The following is a 26,932-nucleotide window of genomic DNA, read 5'->3' on the forward strand; positions in this document are numbered from 1 at the left end:
TACATAAAAGATGTACTATATGATTTCACTTATGTGATGTGTTTAAAAAAGGCGAAACTAATCCTGTGTGAAAAATATTAAAATAGTGATAGCCTGTGGGACTGGGGATTGACTGAAAAGAGGCATGAGAGAGCGTTGGAAGATGTTGCAGATGTTATACAATTTGGGTTACATAGGTGTATATGTTTGTCAAAATTCATTAAATTGTACAGTCTAAGATTTGTGCCTTTATGTGTATGTGTAAGTAAAATACTGGAAAGTATCATGTAAAATTTATAGTAAATATGTTAAATTTGTAAGAAAACGAATGATTTCTAACTTTCTGATTTATTGATCTACTATGTGGTATAGCTGGTCTCCTAACTGTGTCCTAATGAATTAATACCTCCCAATATTCATGCTCTTTTATAATTTCCTCCTTTGCAGCTAGGCTGGCCTGATAAATCACTTTACCCGATAGAATAAAAGGGAAGTGACTATGTAACTTCCAAAACTAAGTTGGAAGATGACTTTTAGCTTCTGCTTGGTTCTCTCATAATACATGCTCTAGGGAAAACCAGCTGTCATGTAAAAAGTTCATCTACCCTGAGACCTCATGCTGAGAGGAACCCCAAACTAGCTACATGAACAGGCCACTTGGAGAGAGAGAGAGAGAGGCCAGGCCATCTGCAAATTGTTCTAGCCTTTTTAGCCAAAATCAAATTGAGAGTAAAGCCATTTTGGACATCCAGCCCTGTCAAGCTTTCAGATGACTTCAGCCCAGCTGCCATCTAACTACAATGAACTACCCAGCTAAGTCTAGTCAACCCACAGAACTTTGAGAGATAATAATTTGTTGTTTTAAGTCACCAAATTTTGAAACGGTGGCTTAAAATATAACATTTCTGTAGATGAACATTATAGATACATGCATACATGCATAGACATAGAGATAGATACATAAATAAATAAAACCGTATATCTATAATGTAAAAATAAAGGACATTTTATATCTTCCTGCCTTTATAAGATGATGCAAAGTATTATGACTCATTTGGTTCATTCATTCATTCATTTACAACATACATTAAGTACTAGCTATGGGCTTAAAATTGCTAGTTGTTAGAAATACAAGATGAACATGACATAGTAGCACAGCTGTTGAATTATATTTTTAATATATTAAGTTTGTGAGGGGACTATCTAGGGTCTTAGATTAAAAGTGCCCACTAGGTAGTTGGTAATTCAAGTCTGGCACTCAGTATGTATTTGAGAATTATCTTCATTTATGTGTTTGTAGTTAAGCCAAGAGAATAGATGAATTCTTTCAAAAAGAACAGATTTAGGAGAAAAATGAGTGGGACCTATGATGGGATCCTAGGCAGAGGGAAGAGTAATTATTATTAAAAGAGACTGAGACAGAACTGTCTGTCCAAGATAGGAGGAGAATCAGGAGATGCTGGTATCCTAAAAGAGGCAATCACATGTTTATGGGCTTAAGCCTGTGGAGAAAGTGACATCTTTTTTACCTGGATCTCTGCCAGAAAGTTGAAGTGTTACTATTTTAGACCATCTTAAAATAAGATATACCTGAATCTTGTTACAATTTAGAGAATATTGAGGATACTGCAAGATTTGCATATATATTCTAGCTCTAGGAAGTTTTGCTATAGGCTTTCTTAAAAGGAAAAAGCCACCTACTCGTCATGCCACCATCCCCATCCCTACCTTCTTTTGCTCGATGTGATAAATGTCTGGTGGTCAATTTATATCTTCTTTTGCCTTCCTTACTGTAAGGAAGAATCTCAAATTACTTGACCCTTTGCTTCGATTGCCTGCCCCTGATTTAGTTTCTCTTCTTATTCTCACCAATGTGAAGCAGGTCCATACTGATACAGTTAGAGGAAATATATGGGTTTATTGCTCAATTCGTATAGTAGTAGGGGAGAAATTTGCACTGAAGTATAACATTATTAGCATTTTCCAGACGTTTTCAATTTTGTATGAAACAAGACTTTATGAAGTAATAAAGTATTACATAAATATATTGGGTTGGGTAGTATTTTTGGTCAGGGTAGCATGTAACTAAAAAAACTTCTCATTAAAATAATTCCAGGAATAAATTTTTGTTATAAATTTTCTTTTAAGTTAACTTTTTCCGATTGTAAAAGTAAAACATTGTAGAAAATTGGAAGAAACAGAAAAGTACTTGTTTTAGAAAGAGAAATACATAACAAAATTATATATTTTAGGGTATTGACCCACACAGCAACTGCCAATTGAAGTATTTGCATGGGAAGTTTCACCAGCTGTCTAAAACTAATAGCCCGGTCTCAGTTGCTATCCACAGTCACCCAACACACAAACATAGCACTTATCCTGGATTTCTTTGCCTATCCTCTATGCCAAATTAATCATCAAATCTTCTTAATTTGTTCTTCAGTTAACAAGTATTTATTGAGTGCCTTCTTTCATGGAGTGGTGATGCTTTGTCTTACTTTCTATCCTTTTTTCCCAAATGCTGCCACCATGTTGCTGCTGGAATGTTGTTTCTGAAATATGCTAGATTCCCATAACTCTCAGAATAAAGTTCAAATTCTTTAGTTTGATCACAACAACCTTCATGATAGGATATTTGCCAGCCCCATCTCATTCCATTTCCTATCGCTGGCATCTTAAACTCCAATTTGCAGTTCTTCAAGTATGTCATGTTCTGTTTGCCTCCCTTTGTCCTCATCCATATCCTCTTTTATTTTAATAATCATAATGTCTGTTTGTCTTGTGTTAGCTCAAGTGTAGATAAAAATCCAGGAAGCCCTCCTAATCTCTTGAGTTATATATCTCTCTTTCAGTTAGTTTCCCATAGCCTACAGTGCTATCTCAATGATAATATTTGTCATACAGTATGTATTACTTTACGTGCCTGTCTGTCCCACTAAAATATGAAGCCATGAGAGCAGGTACTAGCACAGGCATATAATAGGTACTTGATAAATGCTTATTAAATAGATAAGTGGTTTTTTTTTGTAATTGCTTTTTTATGATTTGTATTAACATTTATTTGCAAACCAAATAAAGGAAGCATTGGTATAGATAATCAAAATTACCTTTTCACTCTGTTAATGTAAATGAAAGTTGTAGAAGCAGAAGTTCTCGAAGTAGGGATTTACTTAAGCTAAGGATAAATGGCGGAAACTACTAGGACAGTTAGTCATTAGTGAAGAGAATGTAAAGAAGAAATTACTTTGAATTAATTAATGATGAAATGGCCATAAGTGATTTTAGATGTCACCAAAAGCATGATGATGAGGAAGAAATACTCTAAGCATTCAGAAAAATAATTCAGTCATGTAATAGAGTCATCTTGATAGTATTTTTTAAAATGCCGACATTATACCTAAAACTCTGTGGAACAATATTAATGTTTTGAAGGGAAGGACTAACTCTAATACTTCCTCTATATTCCCTGCAGTGCTCATATATAAGATGTTTAATAAATGATTGATATTTTCTCTCATTGAGATTACTTTTAGGAACATAAGGTAATTAAAATGTTTTAGCTATATAAAGAAAACTACAAATATTTGAGCACTATATGAACATTTTTTGACCTATTAATTGCACATTTAGGAATATAGGACTAACAAGTAATACTAAGATATAAGATAAAATGTGGATAATAATACTTCTTTGGTTATTTATGAGAATTAACTGATCGTGGATGCAAAGCCTTTCCTACTACTTTATAATTAACTGCTATTATTATTTCTTTTTATATTTTATATTTTCAAAGTGATTCATATTTTATATTTTCAAAGTTATTCCTGTAGGGCAAATCAATAATACTAATATACATGATAAGATGTGAATAATAATTCTTTTTTGATTATTTTTTTTTTTTTTTTTTTTGAGGCGGAGTCTCGCTCTGTCGCCCGGACTGGAGTGCAGTGGCCGGATCTCAGCTCACTGCAAGCTCTGCCTCCCGGGTTTATGCCATTCTCCTGCCTCAGCCTCCGGAGTAGCTGGGACTACAGGCGCCCGCCACCTCGCCCGGCTAGTTTTTTTGTATTTTTTTAGTAGAGACGGGGTTTCACCGTGTTAGCCAGGATGGTCTCGATCTCCTGACCTCGTGATCCACCCGTCTCGGCCTCCCAAAGTGCTGGGATTACAGGCTTGAGCCACCGCGCCCGGCCTCTTTTTTGATTATTTATGAGAATTAACTGATAATGGATGCAAAGCCTCTCCCACTGCTTAGTAATTATTAGCTGCTGCTGTTAATATTTCTTTTTATATGTTCAGAGTTATTAATATTTTTAAAGCTAAAAATAAATCGTGTACATTTTGAAAAATGCCCAACTAGTAAAGAATGAAAAAAAAAATCAGTCATGAGACTGGCAATCACTTAACATTGATCCTACACTCCATTATGTTTTTCCTAAAAATTACAAAATTACAGTGACTGCTAGAGACAGGTAAATTATCTAATTTATGAATTAATTCTACCTCCTGAGAAATTTGCTAGGTTACCTTGAGTCAGAGTACGGTTTAAAACTACTGGCGAAACAAGGTGGAAGAAGAAACTTTGTAAGTCTGACTATTATGCTCCTACTATTCAAATTGGGATAAAAAGTTCAACTGGCATTAATTGTGTTTGCTTTCTATTTTCTATGGTTTACTTTGACTATCTCAAGCAATTTTGGTTATGCAAAATATATTTTCTCATTTAGAAAAGGAAAGTTGATAAGCTTATCAACTTTTCATATATATTTTGCTGAAAGATCTGTAACATATGTCTGACAGCCTAGTATTTTCATACCTGCATTCCTTGGAGATATTGTGAGTTTGCTTCCAGTACACCACAATAAAACAAATATTTCAGTAAAGCAAGTCACAGAAATTTTTTGGTTTCCCAGTGTATATAAAAGTTATGTTTGTATTGTAGTTTGTTAAGTGTGCAATACCATTATGTCACAGCACCTTCACCAAGAGTAGATTCCATGTCAAGAAGCTGCTTTCTTTGTTCATCTAGAGAAGCAACTCCTCATCCATTCAGGTGTTATGAGATTGCAGCAAATCGGTTATATCTTTAGGCTCCACTTCTAATGCTGGTTCTCTTGCTATTTCTACCACATCCGTGGTTACTTCTGCCACTGAAGTCTTGAATGCTTCAGAGTCAACCATGAGGATCAGAATCAGCCTCCTCCATCTTCCAAAGTCCTGTTGATGTTGATATTTTGACCTCCTCCCATGAATCACAAAATTCTTAATGGTATCTAGAGTGGTGAATCCTTTCCAAGAGGTTTTCAATTGACTGCCCAGATGATTGGAGGAATCACTACCTACGAGAGCTGTATCTTACAAAATGTATTTCTTAAGTAATAAGACTTGAAAATCAAAATTACTCCTTGAACTGTGTGTTGCAGAAACAACACTAATCATCTGTACATCTCCATCACAGCTCTTGGGCGACCTGGTGCATTGTCAGTGAGTGGTGATGTTACTTTTTTAGGGAGCATGCTAAGAAGGAATGAGTAGTAATATTTTGGAAGGCATCTTTTTTTCTGCACAGCAGGTCTCAACAATGGGCTTAAAATATTTAGTAAACCATGCTGTAAAAAGATAGGCTGCCATCGAGGCTTTGTTGTTGCATTTATACAGCACAGCAGAATAGATTTAGCATCATTTTTAAGGGCACTAGGATTTTCTGGAATGGTAAATAAGCATCGACTTCAACTTGAAGTCACATTCTTCAGTATTGACACAAGTTGAAGCTACATTAGCTTCAGACTTTTCTTCTGCAGCTTCCTCACCTCTCTCAGCCTTCATAGAATTGAATAGAGTTAGGGCCTTGCTCTGGATTAGGCTTTGGCTTAAGGGAAAGCTATGGCTGGTTTGATGTTCTATCCAGACCATTAAAACTTTCTCTGCATCAGCAATAAGGCATTATGCATTTTTTAAATCTTTCATGTGTTCACTGGGGTAGAAATTCTAATTTCCTTCAAGAACTTTTTCTTTGCATTCATAACTTGTCTGACTGTTTAGCACAAGAGGCCTAGCATTCAGACTATCTTTAGTTTAGACATGCCTTCCTCACAAAACTTAATCATTTCTAGCTTTTTGTTTAAAGGGAGATACATGCACCTCTTCCTTTCACTTAAACACTTAGTGGCCTTTGAAGGGTTTAACTGGCCTAGTTTCAATATTATTGTGTCTGAGAAAATAAGGAGGTCTGGGGAGTGGTAGATGGGGGAACAACCAAGTGGAGCAGTCAGAATGCACACATTATTGATGAAGTTCGCCGTCTTATGTGGGTGTGGTTCATTGCAACCCAAAACAGTTTTAGTAGTAACAGCAAAGATCACTCATCACAAATTGCCATGACAGATATAATGAAAAGATGTAGAATATGGTGATGATGGCACCGGCAGGCCGTCTGGAGTGGTGGCTGCCATCACGCCTGCTACAGCAGGGAGGCATGGCTGAGGCCACACGCTCCAAGTGGCTGGCAGGAACTGGGGACAAGCAGGAGCCCCGCCCCTTCTGAGTTGGGGCTGGAGCTCCCTGGGTGCTACTAAATCTGCCCAAGCCACGCTGCAGATCCAGGTACCCCTCTGCTCTTGGACCCTGGAGCAGGTGGGAGCCCTGCCCTCCTGGATGCAGCTGCAGCTGTCCAAGTTGTGGCTGTGGTCCTGGGCCTCCCGCTGCAGGGAGCAGGCAGGAGCCCCAACCCCCCTGGCACAGCTTGCCCATACTGCGGCTGCAGACCCAGACATCCCTGTACTCTTGGGAGCCTGGGAAGCTTCCCCTGCCCTCTCCGGCTTGGAAGTGCCTGCTCCTGCTATCTGGCTTCTCCCTGCTGTTGGCACCTGCTCCAATCTTGGAACAAAGTTGGAGCTGAGCTCGGGTGCTGTCACAGCCTGGCCAGGTATGCACATGCTCAGGACACTGCTGACAAACCAGCCCCCTGCCACCTTGGCATCAGATCCCTACTGGATTATGGGCACTGACAAGCATAGGAGGGAAGCCAGTGGGTGGCTGAGGGCAGCTCCATGGTGGCCTGCAGGCATCTGTTGGCACCTACACCCTAGGCACCATGAATGGCAGCAGGAGGTAGGTTCCTGGGTAGAAGGAGGAGGGTCTCCAGTGAGGCCCCACCTTCAGGCCAGCAAGGGCCTGAAGGCTGGGAGCCAGGCTACCAGTTCCACAGACCAGAGTGGGAGGCTGTGGTGCTTTTTCGAGGCTACCCATGGACAAGTCAGCATGCACTTCCTCTTGTCTGAGGCCCATGAAAGCCCTGAGCTCTGTCAGAGCTGAGCAGATACCAGGACAATCAGCTGCAGAGAGAAGCAACCCATTCCAGGGCCTCTTCTCTTCTAAGAGCTGGGAAGTTGATGGAACTACTTGCCTGCAGAGAGGAGCAACCCACTCCAGGACCTCCACCCTGCTGAGAGCTTGGAATACACCGAGACAACCAGTTGCAAAGAGGAACAGCCCATTCAAGGGCTTCCTGTCTGCTGAGAGCTAGGAAGACAATGAGACGACCTGCCTGCAAAGAGGAACAACCCACTCCAAGGTCTCCTCTCTGCTGAGAGCTGCAGAGTTGACAGGATGACCTACCTGCAGAGAAGAGTTTCCCACTCCAGGGTCTCCTCTCTGCTGGGAGCTGAACACTTGTCAGGACACCCTGCTTGTGGAAGGGAGCTACCAACTGCGCGTCTCCTCTGAGCTATTCTATTGCTCAGTAAAGCTCCTCTTTGTCTTGCTCACCCTCCACTTGTCTGTGTACCTCGTTCTTCTGGTTGCAGGACAAGAACTCAGCTCTTTTAGCCCCATTGAATGGCAGCGTTAAAAGAACTGTAACATAAACAGGGCTGAAACATGCCCTTTGCTCACCACATTGCAGGTGAAGAGAAGAAGAGAAGAGCTGCTGCCCATCAGGGAGCCCATATCTGGGAGCTCCCCATGCCAGGGCTGTGACTCCCTCTTTGGGGCCCTGTGGTTCCTGGCATCTCCAAGCTTCCAGGTGCCACCATGTTTCTCAGTGCCAGATGTGGAAACTGCAGTGCACCCGGTCTACCTGCAGCCTTGCAGAGAGCTGGTGCCCATGCCACACATGGAGCTTCCCACTCTGCTGCAGCAGCTGGTGTGTCTGACTGCACAGTGGCTAGACCCCACTCTCACTCACACTCCCCTCATCACTCCATGCCTGACTCGCCCTTGGTAGACGTGGGATCCAGGTCGGTAGCGTGAGCCAAGTGCAGCATACCAGGCCAAGTGGGTGGAACGAGTCCAGCAGGCCTGAGCTAAAAACTCAGGCAGAGACACCACCGGCCACAGAGGTTTCCAGCCAGAAAAGCTACATCCCAAGGATCCTGTAGCAGTACGAATTACCAAAATGTGACACAGACATGAAGTGAGCACATGCTGTTGGAAGAATGGTGCTAATAGACTTGCTAATCTTAGAGTTGTCACAAACTGTCCATTCGTAAGGTGGCAGATGAAATTAAGGTTGTTAATAAGCTGACCATGACATAGTGGAAAGTATTCTAGGTTATCCGTGTGGCTCAATATAATTACCAGGGTGCTTAAACGGTAGAGAGTGGCAGAAGAGAAAGTCAGCACATGTGATGTGAGAACAACTTGGCCCACTGTTGCTGGCTTTGAAGATGGAGTAAGCGGGTCACAAGTTAAGGAGTGGCTTCTAGACTTCTAGACAAGGGTGGCTTCTAGAAGCTGGAAAAGGGAGGGAAGCAAATCCTTCCCTATAAGCTCCAGAAAGGAATGCGGCCTAGCAAACATCCTAATTTTAGCCCAGCAAGTCTTCTGATCCCCACAATAGTTGGATAACAAATTTTTGGTTGCTTTAAGCAAAAAAACCTCTTAATAAAAAATGCAATATCTGGGAAGTGCAATAAAATGTGGTATGCCTGTAGGTATTTGTTAAGTCTGTTTCCATGTTAATTTGTGTCTCTATAGAATATAAATTCCACAAGGACAATACCATGTTTGTTTTTGTGTCCCAAGAATAGGTCTTGGCACAGACTGATAAATAAATATTTGTGCAATAGATGAATAGTTGCAGGCAGCCATATTATAAATGCATATTCAATGATTTAGTTCAAATAAAATTTAGCGTGTGTCCTTAGATTTACAGTGTTAAAGAATAGTACTTTTAATGTCAAATTTACAACTGTGTTCTTTGTAAAAATTTACACAACTGTGTTCTTTGTAAAAAAGTTTGTGTTACAACTTCCAATCATTTTCTTTCTTTCCTTACTGAATAATCTGAATCTATTTGCTGTATCATAATAACTACATTATTCCTAGGTTTTAACTTTGGAAACATCAGGGATTACCTGTAGTATCCTAAAAGGTTCTTATTTGAGTTGTCTAATTTTCACCCGTTGGGTGATAATTTCACATATTCAGAGTTGTTCGAAATATAGATGACTCATGTAAAAAATTGTATCTTAAATTTGTTTCTCTGTCCTTTTTTGTTCTCTTTTATTGTCTTTATTATAAGATTTTTCTAAAGCATATACTCTAAAGTTGCCTTAAAATAATAGATCCTATTAAAAAAAAAGGAGTAGAAAATAATAACTTTTGCTTGCTTTTCTTGTTTTAGTGCTGGTTTTTAAAATACAACATGAAGACATATTTATTATGTACATAATCCATGCATTTATATTCTTAAAACTTTTTATTTAAATTTAGAATATTAAACAAATGACAAATATTTTCTGTAGTATCAGAGTATATATTTTATTCTGTTTTTAATGTATGTGTTTAAAACACAGTTCTATTTTACAAATGTAAAATGTGAAAGCCAGTGTCAGCTTCTTGGGTTATTATCTCGTTTTGTGTTTATTAACATAGTTTTTATGTTACTAGTATACATTTTAACAATAAAATGTTTTCTATTTTAAAATATGGGTATAGCATAACATTCAGTTAAACATATCTGTTATGGTTCGTAAAAATAACATCCACTGAATGTATTCTGTTGATTAACCAAACATCTCCTCTTGTCTTTTTGGGTAACAGCATGCTTCTACTTCTCTTTAATTAAATGACCTTACCTTATATTTGTCTTGACTGGCTTCTGTTTACAGAAATTGTAAACCAGTTGAATGCTCTGAGCAGCTTAGATGAAGATCAAGATGACTGCATAAAGCAAGCAAATATGCCTTCAGCTAAATCAGCCAGTTCCTCTGAAGGTCTAAGAGCTTTCCTCCTTTCTTTCTGCTTCTAATTGCCTGTATTTACTGTGACCTGCTACCTCTTGACTTCTGTCTGTACTTAGCTGTCAGTTTTGTCTTTGTGCTTTTCCTTGAATGTTTTCTTTGGTAATTTGTAGTGCACCAACAGGCAACAAGATAACAGAACTTCTCTTTAGCAAAGTCTTGTGTCAGGATCCTTGATAGACAGTGGTTTTAAAACATTTTCAAAGTGCAATGTCATATAGCATGCTATTTCTTGAGTGTGTTTATATATTATCAATATATTGTTTTTAGAATATTTGCTTACCATAAGCCCATTTCAGTTATTCCTGTTTGGGAGTGATGAATGTTCTTTCTAAAAGTCTATGTCAGCACTTTTTTTATTGGCTCAAATTAAATTGAGATGGAATTTTCTTTAGTATAGTTCATTATCTGACATAATTTTCAATTAATATTCACATGTTTGTTTTGTTTTATTTGAAACTGTTGGTATGCTACAAAATACTTGAATGGCATTCTGTCATTGGTAAAATGCTATACACTATTATTTGCAGGTATTATTCGTGTGAATTTTTACCATTTGAAATGTCTCACAAATGATCAATACTTACACTTAACCGTAACAGGAAACTAACCCATATGTTTATTTTCAGAGCTTATCAACAAACTTAACTTTTTGGATGAAGCAGAAAAGGACTTGGCCACCGTGAATTCAAATCCATTTGATGACTCTGATGTTGCAGAATTAAATCCATTTGGAGATCCTGACTCAGAAGGTAGCAAGTTTTTCTGTCCTTTTAAAGTCTTTGTATAGTCAAGTTGTCTTGAACTGTAAGGGCAGGAAAATATATTCTTAAGAGACTAACAAAAAAAATTATTGTTTATAATGATACTGTGTTCAATGCCACTTGGAGTTGATCAGCAATTCTGGGTCACTTCTATGGAATTACTTTTAAAGAAAAAAGAAAGCCTTGCTTAAACATTTACATGTGGCTTTACAAGTCTCATTCATTTGGTCTACCAAGTAAGGTCAGGGATATACTGATTTTAGGGTGGTGGGGGTAGCTTCTCTATATGGATCATTTTCCCTGACACTCAGTCTCATGAGCCCTTCTGACCCTAACTCTGTATCTCTCTGGCTGAGATTCTCTAGCTGAGAATTAGTAGTGAGAGTGAGTTATGCATGTGAAAACATGGAGCAGAGAGTAGGTTAAGATCCGCTGCTATTATATATATACAGCATACTCGTGAGGTGTAAGACCAGGGATTTTTTTTCCTGAGTCATTTTTCTTATCAAGTAGTTTTGAACTCATACAGCCTGGCTAAGGGCTGTTAACAGAAGTGAGACTTCCGTTTGATTGAACTCTGTATGCTTAACATAAATGCAAGAATGATTAACCACTGTTTACATCTTTTTTGACTCTGTCTGAGAAATCTTCCTGAGTTTTAAAGAATTTTGCTACTGCCTGTCATGGTGAAAATGAGGTTTTAGCTTCAGGATTCACTCTGTTATAGCAATATCGTTTCATAATTCTTTCTCCTTCTCCTCTTCCTTTACTTTCTCCCTTCTTACCAGACTCCAGATTATTAATAGGAAGTTTGTATTCATGAGTTTTTATTTTGTTTGAAGGATATATATTATGAACGTATTTTAAATCTTAAAAAGGTTACAGTAGCTAGGCACGGTGGCTCACGCCTATAATCCCAGCACTTTGGGAGGCTGAGGCTGGCGGATCACCTGAGGTCGTGAGTTTGCAACCGGCCTGACCAACATAGAGAAACCCCATCTCTACTAAAAATACAAGTTAGCCCGGCATGGTGGCGCATGCATGTAATCCCAGCTACTCGAGAGGCTGAGGCAGAAGAATTGCTTGAAAATGGGAGGCGGAGGTTGCAGTGACCAAGATTGCACCACTGCTGTCTAGCCTGGACAACAAGAGCGAAACTCCATCTCAGAAAAAGAAAAAAAGTCACAATAAGTCGTAGAGGCAGTCAACAACTACCTCTTTTCATAGATTAGGAGGCTGAGACCGAGAGAAGTTAAATGATTTGACTTTAGGTAAATGGAAGTGGAGTTGGAGCTAAGATTCTTAATCAGGTATCTTCTTTTGACCACACAACTTCTTGATTTTACACTACATACAATTAAGTATATTGAGTTCAAAAATATTTACAAAATATTTGAGACATTCAGTATTTGAACTTTCTATTTTAAAATCAAATAAGTTTTCTAAATGTAAGTCTGTTATCAGAGGTATAAAAGAGAGTGGCAAACAACACATAAGATCACATTTCTATGTAGAAGAGGTAAGCCAGCCTGATTCAGAATCTTTAATTATACCTGTAGAGCCAAACAAATACGTGTCAACCAGAGTTCTCTTTAAATATTGCCTATTAGAATCTTTGGAGTAAGTATTTTTTATTATAAAAATATTTTTATAGAAATAATTTATCTTTATTGATTAAAAACTTGCAGCCACAAAACAGAAGTATTTGGGGAAGAAAAAAATGTGTTGCAATTGTTCAGATGGTTCTTTTTTTGCTTTTACAGCTTCAGTTCTCCTCTTATATTTACGTGCTTGAGTGGCTTTTTTTTTTTTTTTTTTTTTGGAGACAGAGTCTCGCTCTGTCGCCCAGGCTGGAGTGCAGTGGCACAATCTCGGCTCACTGCAACCTCCAACTCCCAGGTTCAAGCGTTTCTCCTGCCTCAGCCTCCTGAGTAGCCTGGATTACAGGCGCATGCCACCATATCCAGTTAATGTTTGTATTTTTAGTAGAGACGAGGTTTCATCATGTTGATCAGGATGGTCTCAATCTCATGACCTTGTAATCCACCCACTTTAGCCTCCCAAAGTGCTAGGATTACAGGTGTGAGCCACCACACCTGGCCCTTGAGTGGCTTTTTTAGAAAGCTATTAAATGTAGGCCGGGCACAGTGGTTCACACCTGTAATCCTAGAACTTTGGGAGGCCAAGGCAGGTGGATCGTTTGAGACCAAGAGTTTGAGATGAGCCTGGCTGACATGGTGAAACCCGTCTCTACTTAATATACAAAAGTTAGCCCAGTATAGGGCACGCACCTATAATGCCAGCTGTTCGGGAGGCTGAGGCAGGAGAATCACTTGAACCCAGGAGACAAAGGTTGCAGTGAGTCAAGATCGTGCCACTGCACCCCAGCCTAGGCGACAGAGTAAGTGAAACTCCGGCTCAGGAAAAAAGAAAGAAAGAGAGAGAGGGGGAGGAGGAGGGGGAGGGGGAGGGAGGGGGGAGGCAGAGGAGTCTTCTCTTAAACCCACCTTTGTTGCCTATTCTAGCATCTTCAAATCTTGCTCTATAGTTTTGGTGTTGTAACTGATGAATTTGCTTGGATTAAATTTTGCAATCCTATTCCTGAAAGAAAGAAATAAAAATCTTATTTTTATTGACCCATTTTGTCAATTTCTTAAGCATTTGAGCCCTGATATTTGTTAATACAAAATTGGATAGGAAAAACTTTACAGTCTCTCTTCTCTTATGGAGAAAAGAAAATGCTTAATTTACATGATTATAAAGATTCTAGTGGTGGTAAGTTTGAATATTATCATGGTATTACAAAAGATGCTATTGGTGAGTCTCTTCTTTAATGTAGGCTATGTTTAAATTCATTTCAAGTATTGATTTACTATGATTTTATGACTTCTCTTTCACACTGTTTACTTGCTTCACCATGGTGTACAGAATTTCAGCTCATTTTACGTTATTTTCAACATAAAAACAAATTTTCTGGGCTAACATCTAGGGTATACGTAGTTTGATTTTAAAATGTAAAAGTCATTGGCCAGGTGTGGTGGCTCACACCTGTAATCCCAGGCCTTTGGGAGGCTAAGGTGGGCAGATCACCTGAGGTCAGGAGTTCAAGACCAGCCTGGCCAACAGGGTGAAACCCCATCTCTACTAAAAATACAAGAAATTAGCCAGGCATGGTGGCATGTACCTATAATTGCAGCTACTTGGGAGGCTGAGGCAGGAGAATATCTTGATCCCGGGAGACAGAGGTTACAGTGAGCCGAGATCGCGCCATTGCACTCCAGCCTGGGCAACAAGAGTGAAACTCTATCTCAAAAATAAATAAATTAATTAAAAATAAATAAATAAATGTCAGTCATAAAATTTTTGTAATAATCAGATTAAGTTGTTTGAAATGTCACTTAGGAAACAATTTTTCTTGAGAATTTCAATAACCAATTTCCTGCCTTCCTCTCATAGAATACTTTAGCATTGCATAGTATAATTAAAATTACTTCTAATACACTATGACTTTTGGCTTGCTGAAATTTTTCTACAATTTGATAAAATATTTTTATCAGCAAATCTTAGACAGTTTTATTACAAATTCTTGTTTTGTTTTAAAATGCTAACAAACATAAAAGAAAAAGCCTCATGCTAAGTACTGCTACTATTATAGTGGTTTTGTATTTTGAGTCAGAGTTTTATTTTAAAAATACCACTGAGGCCGGGCACAGTGGCTCACGCCTGTAATCCCAGCACTTTGGGAGACTGAGGCAGGTGGATCACTTGAGGTCAGGAATCCAAGACCAGCCTGATCAACATGGTGAAACCCTGTCTCTACTAAAAATACAAAAATTAACCAGGCATGGTGGCACATGCCTGTAATCCCATCTACTCATGAGGCTGAGGTGGGAGAATCACTTGAACTGGGGAGGCGGAGGTTGTAGTGAGCCGAGATCACACCACTGCACTCCAGCCTGGGCAACAGAGTGAGACTCCATCTCAAAAAATAAATAAATAAAATAAAAGTACCATTGTTGTCCAGGTGTGATTTCTCACACCTGTAATCCCAGCAGTTTGGGAGGCCAAGGCAGGTGGATCACTTGATATCAGAAGTTCAGGACCGTGCCACTGCACTACAGCCTGGGCAACAGAGTGAAACTGTGTCTCAAAAAATAAAAATAAAAGTACCATCATTTTCAAATTAAAATTTGAAATAATAAAAGCTAGAAAAACTTGATATCTCTATCAGCTTACCAGTAATATTATAGTGCTTTCAACCTGAAGATTCTTATGTTATTATTGATTGGATTTAAGTTATATTGTAAAAATATTCTCATTAAAAACTCTAAACATTTAAGGTCTTGTAGCATACAGAAACCTGTTCTTTGAAAACTTTGAGAAAACAATTTCAGTGGCGTGTGAGTATATTTACAACACAGGACAGAATGAGTTATCAGATCCCTGAGTGGTCTGTGCTTATGTAAATACCAAAGAACATTTCAGAAATGAGTCAGTTTCCTGTTCTTTTTATTTTATTTTATTTTATTTATTTTAGTTTTCTGGGTTTTTTTGAGACAGAGTCTCGCTCTGTTTCCCAGGCTGGAGTTCAGTGGTGCAATCTCAGCTTACTGCAATCTCTGACTCCTGGATTCAAGCGATTCTCCTGCCTCAGCCTCCTCAGTAGCTGGGATTGCAGGCACCCGCCACCCCACTGGGCTAGTTTTTGTATATTAAGTAGAGACAGAGTTTCACCATGTTGGCCAGGCTGGTCTCGAACTCCTTGACCTCAAGTGATCTATCCACCTTGGCCTCCCAAAGTATTGGGATTACAGGTGTAAGCCACTGTGCCCAGCGTTAAATTTTATTTTTGAATTGAGGTCATGCTGTGTCACCCAGGCTGGAGTGCAGTGGTACAATCATCGCTCACTGCAGCCTTGAACTCTTGGGTTCCAGCCATCCTTCCACTGCAACCTCGCTAGGAACTGCGACTACAGGTGCACGCCACCACAACCAGCCCATTTCATGTTCTTTTAAAAACAGAAATTTGTTATGTATCAGTTTGTAATGGCAAGCTGGTAGACTATAATAAAAGAATATAATTTTGCACATCTAAGAAAACATTTTCAAAATTGGCATATCATAATGTTAATACTATTTGATACTGCAGAGGATCTCAAGAAACAGTAAAGATCCAAAAATGCCATTTTTGGGAGTACCATTCCTGGAGAAATTGACAGAGGTTTTAGATATCACATCTTCTGAACATTAAGAATACTTAACTCCTCTAAAGTATATTATTGTTTCATTATTGCTTTGCACACTCTCAGCCCCATAGAGCTTATTAATTTAATAGTCATATTTTTGAGAACACTAAACCATATTAGAAAATATCATATGGTATTAATGTGATTTAATTCATCTGCTTTTATTTCATAGAACCGATCACTGAAACAGCTTCACCTAGAAGAACAGAAGACTCTTTTTATAATAACAGCTATAATCCCTTTAAAGAGGTGCAGACTCCACAGTATTTGAACCCATTCGATGAGCCAGAAGCATTTGTGACCATAAAGGATTCTCCTCCCCAGTCTACAAAAAGAAAAAATATAAGACCTGTGGACATGAGCAAGTACCTCTATGCTGATAGTTCTAAAACTGAAGAAGAAGAGTTGGATGAGTAAGTACATTTCATTTTGACTCACAAGTTAGTCTCTATGTTAACTAAAGATATTCTTTTGTAATGTACCTTTAGATGGGTACAAATCATTAATGTACACTTTGTAAGTCAGTATCTAATTCATCCACTATCTGAATGTTTATAGTCTTAAACCTTATTCTCCCACCCTCTTCCAGGTAGATGTGTGTATGCCCTAAACTAACTAGTGAGGAAGATATATTCCTAGAATATCTGGTTGGAATTCCAATTGTGTCTTCTCACAGAAACTATTATAAACGGTATTTAGGTTTTTTTTTTTTTTTTTTTTTTCATCAAACTCTGTAGACATTAAACTTCAGTTGTGTTACAGGTCTGTTGGGGAGGAGAACAAAATAATCATTTGTGGTATTGATTTGATAAGAAGACTTGTATAGATATCAAACAATGAAATAATAATATTTCTAAATTAGGGATTATCACAAGCTCAGTATGAATAGACTGTGTAATTAGGGCTGCCATTTGCCCAAATCTGGAGTGGGGATACAAAGGGGATGTGTTCATATTGTAATCTGGAGTTATACAGTTCACAGCCCATATGGCTACAGACCATGACCCTAAGTGTGTTTTAAAAGCAGCAGCAAAACCTCCACTTCCAGCCATGATGGGATAACACAGACTGGATTTAGCATTTTAAACAACTGAAAACTGGAGTAAGATTATATGAAACAATAAGATTCAGACATTGGACACAAACAGCACAGGATAATGATCCCTGAGAGAACAGAAACAAAGAAGATGAGCCCTGCAATTATGTAACGTTATTTGTGGGAGAGAGTTTCTAAATGCAGTTCAGAGAGAAAAAAACGCGGACAGATCCCAGTAATCACCCTGAATTAAGGAGACAGAGTTGAGACTTGGGAGTACTGAGGTGACTAGAATTTGTATGTCCACAAAGACTTCTACGTAAATATTTTAACATCTTTATTGATTATAATAACAAAATGGGAACAATTCAAATATCTGTCAGCAGGCAAATGAATAAACAAATTGTGGCATATCCATACAATGCAGTACTACTCAGTAATAAAGAGGAACAAACTTGGTAAATTGCAAGATCATTGCGCTGAGTGAAAGAAGACAGACCAGAAAATAGTATACTGTGTGATACCATTTATTTTAAACTCTAGAACATGCAAACAATCTATAGTGAGAAAAAGCAGATCAGTAGTTGTTTACAATCAGAACTGGAGCGAGGAAGAGATTAAAAAGGGGCACCCAGGAGACTTTTGGAGGGACTGGAAATGTTTGTTATCTTGATTTGTGTTGATGGTTTCACACTTGCATGCATGCATAAAAAATACTGATTAAATTTTATTTTCAAGTGTAAGCCGTTTATTGTTTATCGTTTATACCTAAATAAAGCTGTTTTAAAAAGAACAGCAATCTTTAACTTTAATAACAGAAATATTATATCACATGAGTGATTTCCAGCTTGGAATTCTTGGGCCTTTAGGTCTATTTGATGTAAATAATTGGTGTGTGACTGGAGAGATCTTTAAAATATTTAATAATAAGTAATATAATTATATGATAAATATTAATAATAATTATATGATCACTTGTGAGGCTATATGAGTCTTTGCTTTCCTTGGAAATACATAAGCTTTTGTGTATTAACATTATTTAGAACTTGGGAAAAATAGTTATTTCTTTAAAAATGCAGCTTGAAAGGAAAATATTTCAAAATACTGTATATGTGGGTTGAGAGGGGAATAATAATAAGGCTCCTTTGAATCATGAAAGTTTGGGGTAATTGCTTTGTGCAAAGGGAGAGATGTTATCTCTCTACTGTGCATTGGTTAGCTCTTATTTTGAGCACTATTTGTCTACTAGTTGTTGTATTTTATAAGGGGCATTGGTGATTCAGAATGTTAACAAAGTAGAGAAAAAGTCTTTAAAGTGTTCAGAAACCACATCGAATAAACAATGATTGAGAGTACAGGGACCATTTAATTTTAAAAAGAGATGATTTAAGGGAACTGTAATAACTAACTTCAGATATTTTGAGACTAGACAGGTGTGGTGACTCACACCTGTAATATCCCAACACTTTGGGAGGCCAAGACAGGTGGATCACCTGAGGTCAGGAGATCGAGACCAGCCTGACCAACATGATGAGACCCCCTCTCTACTGAAAATACAAAATTAGCCAGGTGTAGTGGCAGGTGTCTGTAATCCCAGCTACTCAGGAGGCTGAGGTGGGAGAATCCCTTGAATCTGGGAGGCAGAGGTTGCAGTGAGCCCAGATCATGCCACCGCACTCCAGCCTGGGACTACAGAGCAAGACTCCATCTCAAAAAAAAAAAAAAAAAAAAAGATTTTGAGACTTTTATTTGAAAGAGTGAGAAAATGGACTTGTTTTCTATTGCTCTGGAGTTGTGTTTCTCATCTTTTCCACATTTTATAGCATGTGCTACATGCTTCTGGGTACGGCTGGGTTTTGATAAAACCTAAAAAAGTTCTAATCTCTAAAAGTCTCAGAATTACACCATAATAATCATCTGATTCTAAACCCAAACCCAAGTTGACATCTTATTACTAATTAATAACTATATGGGGGATTGAAAAGTTGGCCCAACACTTGGTAAAGTTATTATATTTGTTTTCTTTGAAATAGCTAACATGTGATTGAAATAAAATTTCTCATGGGTGGTGTAGGTGCTGAGTAATAGCCACACACCTAGAATATTTGAATGTAAATGCAAACTTTAAGTACAGGCATTCAGGTATTCCAAAATACATGAGTATTACACAACACACTCACACCTGCTCTCTTATTAACAAATTAAAGAGACATCTAATGTTTGCTTAAACTTTTTAAATGCCTTAATAAAAACTAAAATCAAAATCACTGGGTGTTTCCTTTTGGCCATTCTTTTTCCACATGAAAGTCACAGTCTTTACAAGTTTCTCATGAATAAAGAGCGTTCTAACTTGCTCAATCATCTGGGGTTACCAGAGGGAGTCTGTAAATACTCTAGCTTCTTTATTTTGTAGAAATATACACACAAGTTCTAAAGATTGCACATAAGCTAATGTGCAAGTCCAGGAAGAACTCTGTTTGTATTAATTACTTGTTTGGTATTTATCATCTTTTCTCTGCAAAAATTTATAGGTTCAATGTCAGTAGCAGAAATCTTCCAAAATTTGTTCTTACTTCAATAATAAACTTATGACCTTTCATCAAGCAAAAAACCTGTATGACTCATCTTCTATTACCAAATTCTTCCTGTATACTCTATGACATTAAACTATCACAAATAAATAGTACAGAATCCTTTGATGTGTGGAATTACCTTTAGTGTCCCAGCATATCCATAAGCACAAAGAGAAAGTATTCATCCTTCCTTGCCTTTTAGGACGTGTCCTTTACACTTAACAACTGCATGGGTTTCTCAGTTACTTATATTTGGGGGATAATTCAACTCTTCTAGTTTATATAGTAAAAATGAAAACCAATAAACCAATATTATTTTTTCAGAACTTTTATGAAGTGACTTTTGAGGCCTAGCATGCAGTCATTTCTGGTATGGTTTTGTGTCAGTTTCCCAGTGAAACCTTTCATTGAATTTTATTCAGGGATGCTACATGTCCATTTTAATAACTTGGAATTTGTTTTTCCAAAGAAACATAGATATCAAGGTGAGAGGAAGAGACTATTCCTTAGCTTCATTTTGTATTATTTTTCCAGTATGTTTAAATTAATCCTGAACCAACTTTGGTTTTTCTCTCTATAATTCATTTTTCTTGATGAATTGTTTTCTAAACAATAAATAATGTCATTTAAAATTATTCTGTCCAATTTTCTCCTTAATATAACCAGTGAATTTTCAACTTACAATGAGTTAATGATATAACTAATTTATTACTCAAATGTACAATACCGAGATAAAAATAATTGTCTCTTAGAGTGATGCATAAAGTTCTGAAATAGATTGTTCAAATCATAGGTGATCAACAGAATGTAAAAATAGTCCCAATTCTGTAAATATTTTTTCTTTGCTTACATTTATTTATATTTAAAATATATTAATCAGCAAGTATGTAACTTGTCATTGTAGAGAAAGGGATAAGTGTTTGCACAGTGCTATCTCTGTGCAGCCACTATTCCTGTTCATTTTTTATAGCACTTAAAAAAATTGGTATGTGCTTCACATAACATGAAATTATACAGTTTAAAATGTACATGTCAGTGAATTTTAGTATGTTCACTATATTGTTATACCATTACCACTATCTAATACCAGGATGTTTTCATTACAACAAAAAGAAACCTCATACCTATTAGCATTTAGTCCCAATTCCCCACTTCCTTCATTCTCTGGCTACCACTAATCTACTTTTTGTTTCTGTGAATTTGACTATTTTGGACATTTTACCTAAATGGAGACATTTCCTGTTCATTCTTGAAAAGTAAGGAATTGGATTTAAGTTAGGGATCTCTGATTTAGAAGGGAAAAGGACCATTCAAAACTTTCGTAAGCAGAGGCTTCTTGTCCTTATTCTGATTTAGTGCCTAACCAGTAGTGGTGCCAGCACACTGTTGTCTCAGAGGTGAATTACAAGTGTGTGGAGATATTAATTTTCTTAGTCCTAAAGTACTTGGCAAATGCAAGTGTTAAACACTCTGAAGAGAGGCACTCTTAGCTTAGACTACACAGGAATTCCTCAGATGAAACTCTGAACTCACAATATAGAATTACAAAACACACAAGGAAACAGTTTACTAAGAGGAAGAGTCAGGAGACAAAAGAAATAGTAGGATTATACATGCAAGAACTTCAAATACTAGATTTGTCAGATAGAGACTATAAAATAAGTATGTTTAAATGATTAGTACCTCAAATCTTTGTAACTGAGGTACCATACACACAGATATATGAAGAAATACACTTATTAAAATTAAAAATTCCTGGAGAATTGAATATTAGACATGAAGAAAAAATGAACTGGATCAGAGATGTGAGAGAGTTATCTAGAATATAGAAGAAGAAGAATAAAGATTTATAAAAATGGAAAGGCTAGAAAACCTGACAAGTAGTTGTTCAACATAGATATAAGATATTTCAAAGAGAATAGAGAAAATACAGAAGTGGCTATCAAAGAGATAAAGGCAGATAATTTTTCAGAACCAATAAAACATATGACTCTTCAGACTCAGGAAATACAAAAAGTCTGAAACAGAATAAATCAAAAGAAATCCACACCTAGACATGTCATAGGTGTCAAAATTGCTCAAACCAGAAAGAGAAGATCTTAACAACTACATAGAAAAGATGACTTACAAAGGAGCAATGTTAGTCTGACAGTGGATTAATATCTTCAAAACCCTGAGATAGAATAACTGACGACTAGAATTCTCTACCCAGCTAAACTATCACTTAAATGTAAGGCTGAAATAAAGACATTTTCAAAGCCTAGGAGAATTTACTATAAGCAGAACCTTGCTGAATGAACCACTAAAACATGTTCCATAATGAGGGGAGAATTTAACATAGAAGAAAAGATGAAATACAAGAAAATGTAACAGAGCTCGAGCATAAAAAAGAAATCAAATCAAAATTTTTACATCTTCCTTTTCCTTGGGTATGGAAAATATACAGAATTTATTATTTTTAATATTTAATGTTTTTCTAAGTTTCTATATATAGTAGTTTGAGCTGAACGTGACCTTGTAATAAATATTTTTAAGTACTTTTTAAAGCCAAATTTTAAAAAAATCTGGATAGAAATGGACCAAAAGATTAACAGTCATTATTTCCAAATTCTGGGTTATCACTGGTTTGGGTTTTATTAAAAAAAGAAATTTTAGTTTTCAGTGCACGTTTTATTATTTTACTTGTAGATGAACTATTTTTTGAGAGACATCTAACAATAATTCTTCTTTCACTTAGATCAAACCCTTTTTATGAACCTAAATCAACTCCTTCTCCAAATAATTTGGTAAATCCTATTCAAGAACTGGAAACTGAAAGGCGAGTGAAAAGAAAGGCCCCGGCTCCACCAGTCCTCTCACCAAAAACAGGAGGAGTAAACGAAAACACAGTTTCTGCAGGAAAAGATCTCTCTACTTCTCCTAAGGTAGGATTTTATTCATAGTAAAACATGTATTAATACTTGCTCTTTTCTCCCCATGCCATTTAATTTAAATTAAGAAAAGACATTTTTGGCTATTTTTGATGATTTAAAAATAATATCCAAGAAAATCGATTTTACTGCAACACTGCATTTATGTTTGTGAGCCCGTAAGTTTACAGTACAGTATGGATTGGATGGTTTGGGTTAAAAAAAAAAAAAAATTGTTTTTAAAATGCTGTTTTGAAATGAGAGGAAGAAAGGTCTTATAATTGTAAGACTGGTGCTTTAAAGAAAGGGTACTCTATAACTATTGGGAAGCTTCAGCAGACAGGTCCCTGCTGATGCATACCCACCCACCGCCTCTCCTACAGCACTTTGATGGCATGCATGTGCACACAGACCTCACCACCCTGTTGTCACTGATGGGCTTGTGCACGGACCTTGTGACTACCACCCTGACCCTACCATTCTCCCTCCAGTGGACACATATGTGCACCCTGCCACCCCGCCATTGCTGGTGTAAGCATATGCACACAGACCCTGCCACCCTGCCCCCGCCAGCATGTAGGCACTGCTGCCCTATCCCTGCTGGTGTATGTGTACCACACCTCATTGCCGCCACTGGTGCAAGTGCACATGCACAGTCCCCACTGCCCATGGGCATGAACCCCACTGCTACCACACTGATGAAATGCTTTTGCCAGCACCCCACATCAGAGTGATCTTGCCAGCAGACTGGGAATATCTCAGCCCCTTGAGCACAGCAGGTGCTTAACCTTGAGGTCACAGATAACAAAGCTGTGGGTCTGGTACCAGGCCCTCAGAGTTAAAGCATGCAGCCCACGAATGCTGAGAGCGCCTTGGCCCCTTGAAATTATCCAGAAACAAAGCCAGTCATTTGAACACAACGTATACCATAGTCAAACCTTCAATGACATCAAATAATGTAAAAGTAAAAAATTGCATCCAAAGGACAGCAGCTTCGAAGATTAAAGGAACATCATCCGACACAGATGAGAAAGAGCCAGTGCAAGAACTCTGGCAACTCAAAAACCTAGTGTCTTCTTACCTCAAAACAGTCACACTGGCTCCCTAGCAATGATTCTTCACCAGACTGAAATGGCTAAAATGACACACACAGAATTCAGAATCTGGATAGCCATAGAGATCATCAAGATTCAGGAGAAAGTTGAAATGTAATCCAGGGAATCCAATAAAATGATACAAGAGCTGAAAAATGAAATAGTCATTTTAGGAAAGAACCAAATTTATCTGATAGAGCTGAAAAACTCACTACAAGGATTTCATAATACAATCGGAAGTATTAACAGCAGAATAGACCAAGCTGAGGAAAGACTCTCAGAGCTTGGAGACCAATTCTTCTAAACAGCTCAGTCAGACAAAAATAAAGAAAAAAAAAAAAAGAATGAACTAACAAAACCCCTAAGAAATATGAGATTACATAAAGAAACCAAACCGACTACTCATTGGTATCCCTGAAACAGAGGGAGAGAGAGCAAGCAACTTGGAAAAAATATTCAAGGATATTGTCCATGAAAATTTCCCCATCCTTGCTAGAGAGGTCAACGTTCAAATGGAGGAAATTCAGAGAACCCCTGTGAGATTCTATATAAGATGACCATCCCTAAGTCATGTGGTCATCAGATTCTCCCAGATCCAAGTGAAAGAAAAAAATATTAAAGGCAGTTAGAGAGAAAGGGCAGGTCACCTATAACAGGAACTCCACCAGGCTAACCACAGACCTTTCAACAGAAACCCTACAAGCCAGAAGAGGTTGGGAGCCTATATTCAGCATTCATAAAGAAAAGAAATCCCAAGCAAGAATTTTCATATCCAGCCAAACTAAACTTCATACGATAAGAATAAATAAATTTCTTTTCAGAAAAGCAAATGCTAAGGGAATTTGTTACCATAGACCTGCCTTACAGGAGGTCCTTAAGGGAGTGCTAAACATAGAAACCAAAGATAATTATTGGCCACCACAAAAACACAGTTAAATATATAGACCATTGTATTAGTCTGTTCTCACACTACTATAAAGAACTACCCAAGACGGGGTAATTTATTTTAAAATGAGGTTAAATTGACTCACAGTTCTGCAGGCTGTATAGGAGACAAGGCTAGGGAGGCCTCAGGACACTTAAAATCATGGCAGAAAGCAAAGGGGAAGCCAGCACGTCTTACATGATTGGGGCAGAAGGAAGAGAGAGAAAAGGGGGAAGTGCTACACACATTCAAACAACCAGATCTCATGTGAACTCACTCAGTATCATAAGAACAGTAAGGGGGAAATCCGCCTCATAATCCAATCACATCCCACCAGGCCTCTCCTCCAACACTGGGAATTACAATTTGACATAAGATTTGGGTGGAGGCACAGAGTCAAACCATATCAACCATGGACACTATAAAGCATCTACACAATCAAGTCTATATAACAGTTAGCTAACAACACAATGATAGAATCAAATCCACATATGACAGTATTAACTTTGAATGTAAATTATCAAATCTGCCATTGTGTGCCCCACTTAAAAGGCACAGAATAGTAGGTTGGATAAAGAAGACTCAACTGTATGCTATCTTTAAGAGACCCATCTCACATGCATTGACACCCATAGGCTGAAAGTAAAGGGATAGAGAAATATCTGCCAAGCAAACAGAAAACAAAAAAGAGGACGGGTTGCTATTTCTAATGCTAGACACAACAGACTTTAAGCCAACAAAGATCAAAAAACACAAAGAAGGGTATTACATAATGGTAAGGGGTTCAATTCAATAAGAAGACTTAGCTATTCTAAATAATATACACCCGACACTGGAGCACCCAGATTCATAAAACACGTTCTTAGGGACCTATAAAGAGACTTAGATAACTACACAATAATAATTGGAGCCTTCAACACCCCACTGACAGTATCATCCAGGCAGAAAACTGATAAAGATACTCAGAACCTAAACGTGACACTTGACTGAATGGACCTAACAGACATCTACAGAACACTCTGACCAACAACAGAATATACATTATTTTCATCTGCATGTGACACATACTCCAAAATCAACCACATGCTCAGTCATAACACAATTCTCAACAAATTCAGTATAACTGAAATCATACTAACCGTACCTTCAGACAACAGCACAATAAAAACAGAAATCAATACTAAGACCATTTCTCTTTTTTTTTTTTTCACTTTTTTTTTTATTTTATTTTATTTATTTATTTTTTTTAATTTTTTTTTTTTATTATACTTTAAGTTCTAGGGTACATGTGCATAACGTGCAGGTTACATATGTATACATGTGCCATGTTGGTGTGCTGCACCCATCAACTCGTCAGCACCCATCAATTCATCATTTATATCAGGTATAACTCCCCAATGCAATCCCTCCCCCCTCCCCCCTCCCCATGATAGGCCCCAGTGTGTGATGTTCCCCTTCCCGAGTCCAAGTGAGCTCATTGTTCAGTTCCCACCTATGAGTGAGAACATGCGGTGTTTGGTTTTCTCTTCTTGTGATAATTTGCTAAGAATGATGGTTTCCAGCTGCATCCATGTCTCTACAAAGGACACAAACTCATCCTTTTTTATGGCTGCATAGTATTCCATGGTGTATATGTGCCACATTTTCTTAATCCAGTCTGTCACTGATGGACATTTGGGTTGATTCCAAGTCTTTGCTATTGTGAATAGTGCCGCAATAAACATACGTGTGCATGTGTCTTTGTAGTAGCATAATTTATAATCCTTTGGGTATATACCCAGTAGTGGGATGGCTGGGTCATATGGTACATCTAGTTCTAGGTCCTTGAGGAATCGCCATACTGTTTTCCATAATGGTTGAACTAGTTTACAATCCCACCAACAGTGTAAAAGTGTTCCTATTTCTCCACATCCTCTCCAACACCTATTGTTTCCTGATTTTTTAATGATTGCCATTCTAACTGGTGTGAGATGGTATCTCATTGTGGTTTTGATTTGCATTTCTCTGATGGCCAGTGATGATGAGCATTTTTTCATGTGTCTGTTGGCTGTATGAATGTCTTCTTTTGAGAAATGTCTGTTCATATCCTTTCCCCACTTTTGGATGGGGTTGTTTGTTTTTTTCTTGTATATTTGTTTGAGTTCTTTGTAGATTCTGGAAAT

At 37.7% G+C, this 26,932-nt stretch overlaps 1 protein-coding gene across 9 annotated transcripts in view; it reads left to right on the forward strand.

Annotated features, from left to right (window-relative positions):
• Positions 1–26,932, forward strand: part of EHBP1 (EH domain binding protein 1) — a 336,323-nt gene that overhangs the window by 130,108 nt on the left and 179,283 nt on the right. For all 9 annotated transcript variants that reach the window (XM_026447739.1, XM_026447738.1, XM_026447742.1 and 6 more), the window contains 3 exons: positions 10,853–10,975; positions 16,406–16,646; positions 22,580–22,766. In XM_026447739.1, coding sequence (XP_026303524.1) covers positions 10,853–10,975; positions 16,406–16,646; positions 22,580–22,766 — 551 coding nt within the window. The remainder of the gene's footprint in view (positions 1–10,852; positions 10,976–16,405; positions 16,647–22,579; positions 22,767–26,932) is intronic.

The sequence above is a fragment of the Piliocolobus tephrosceles genome, chromosome 15 (genome assembly GCF_002776525.5).
Source record: "Piliocolobus tephrosceles isolate RC106 chromosome 15, ASM277652v3, whole genome shotgun sequence".
NCBI classification, from domain to species: Eukaryota; Metazoa; Chordata; class Mammalia; order Primates; family Cercopithecidae; genus Piliocolobus; species Piliocolobus tephrosceles.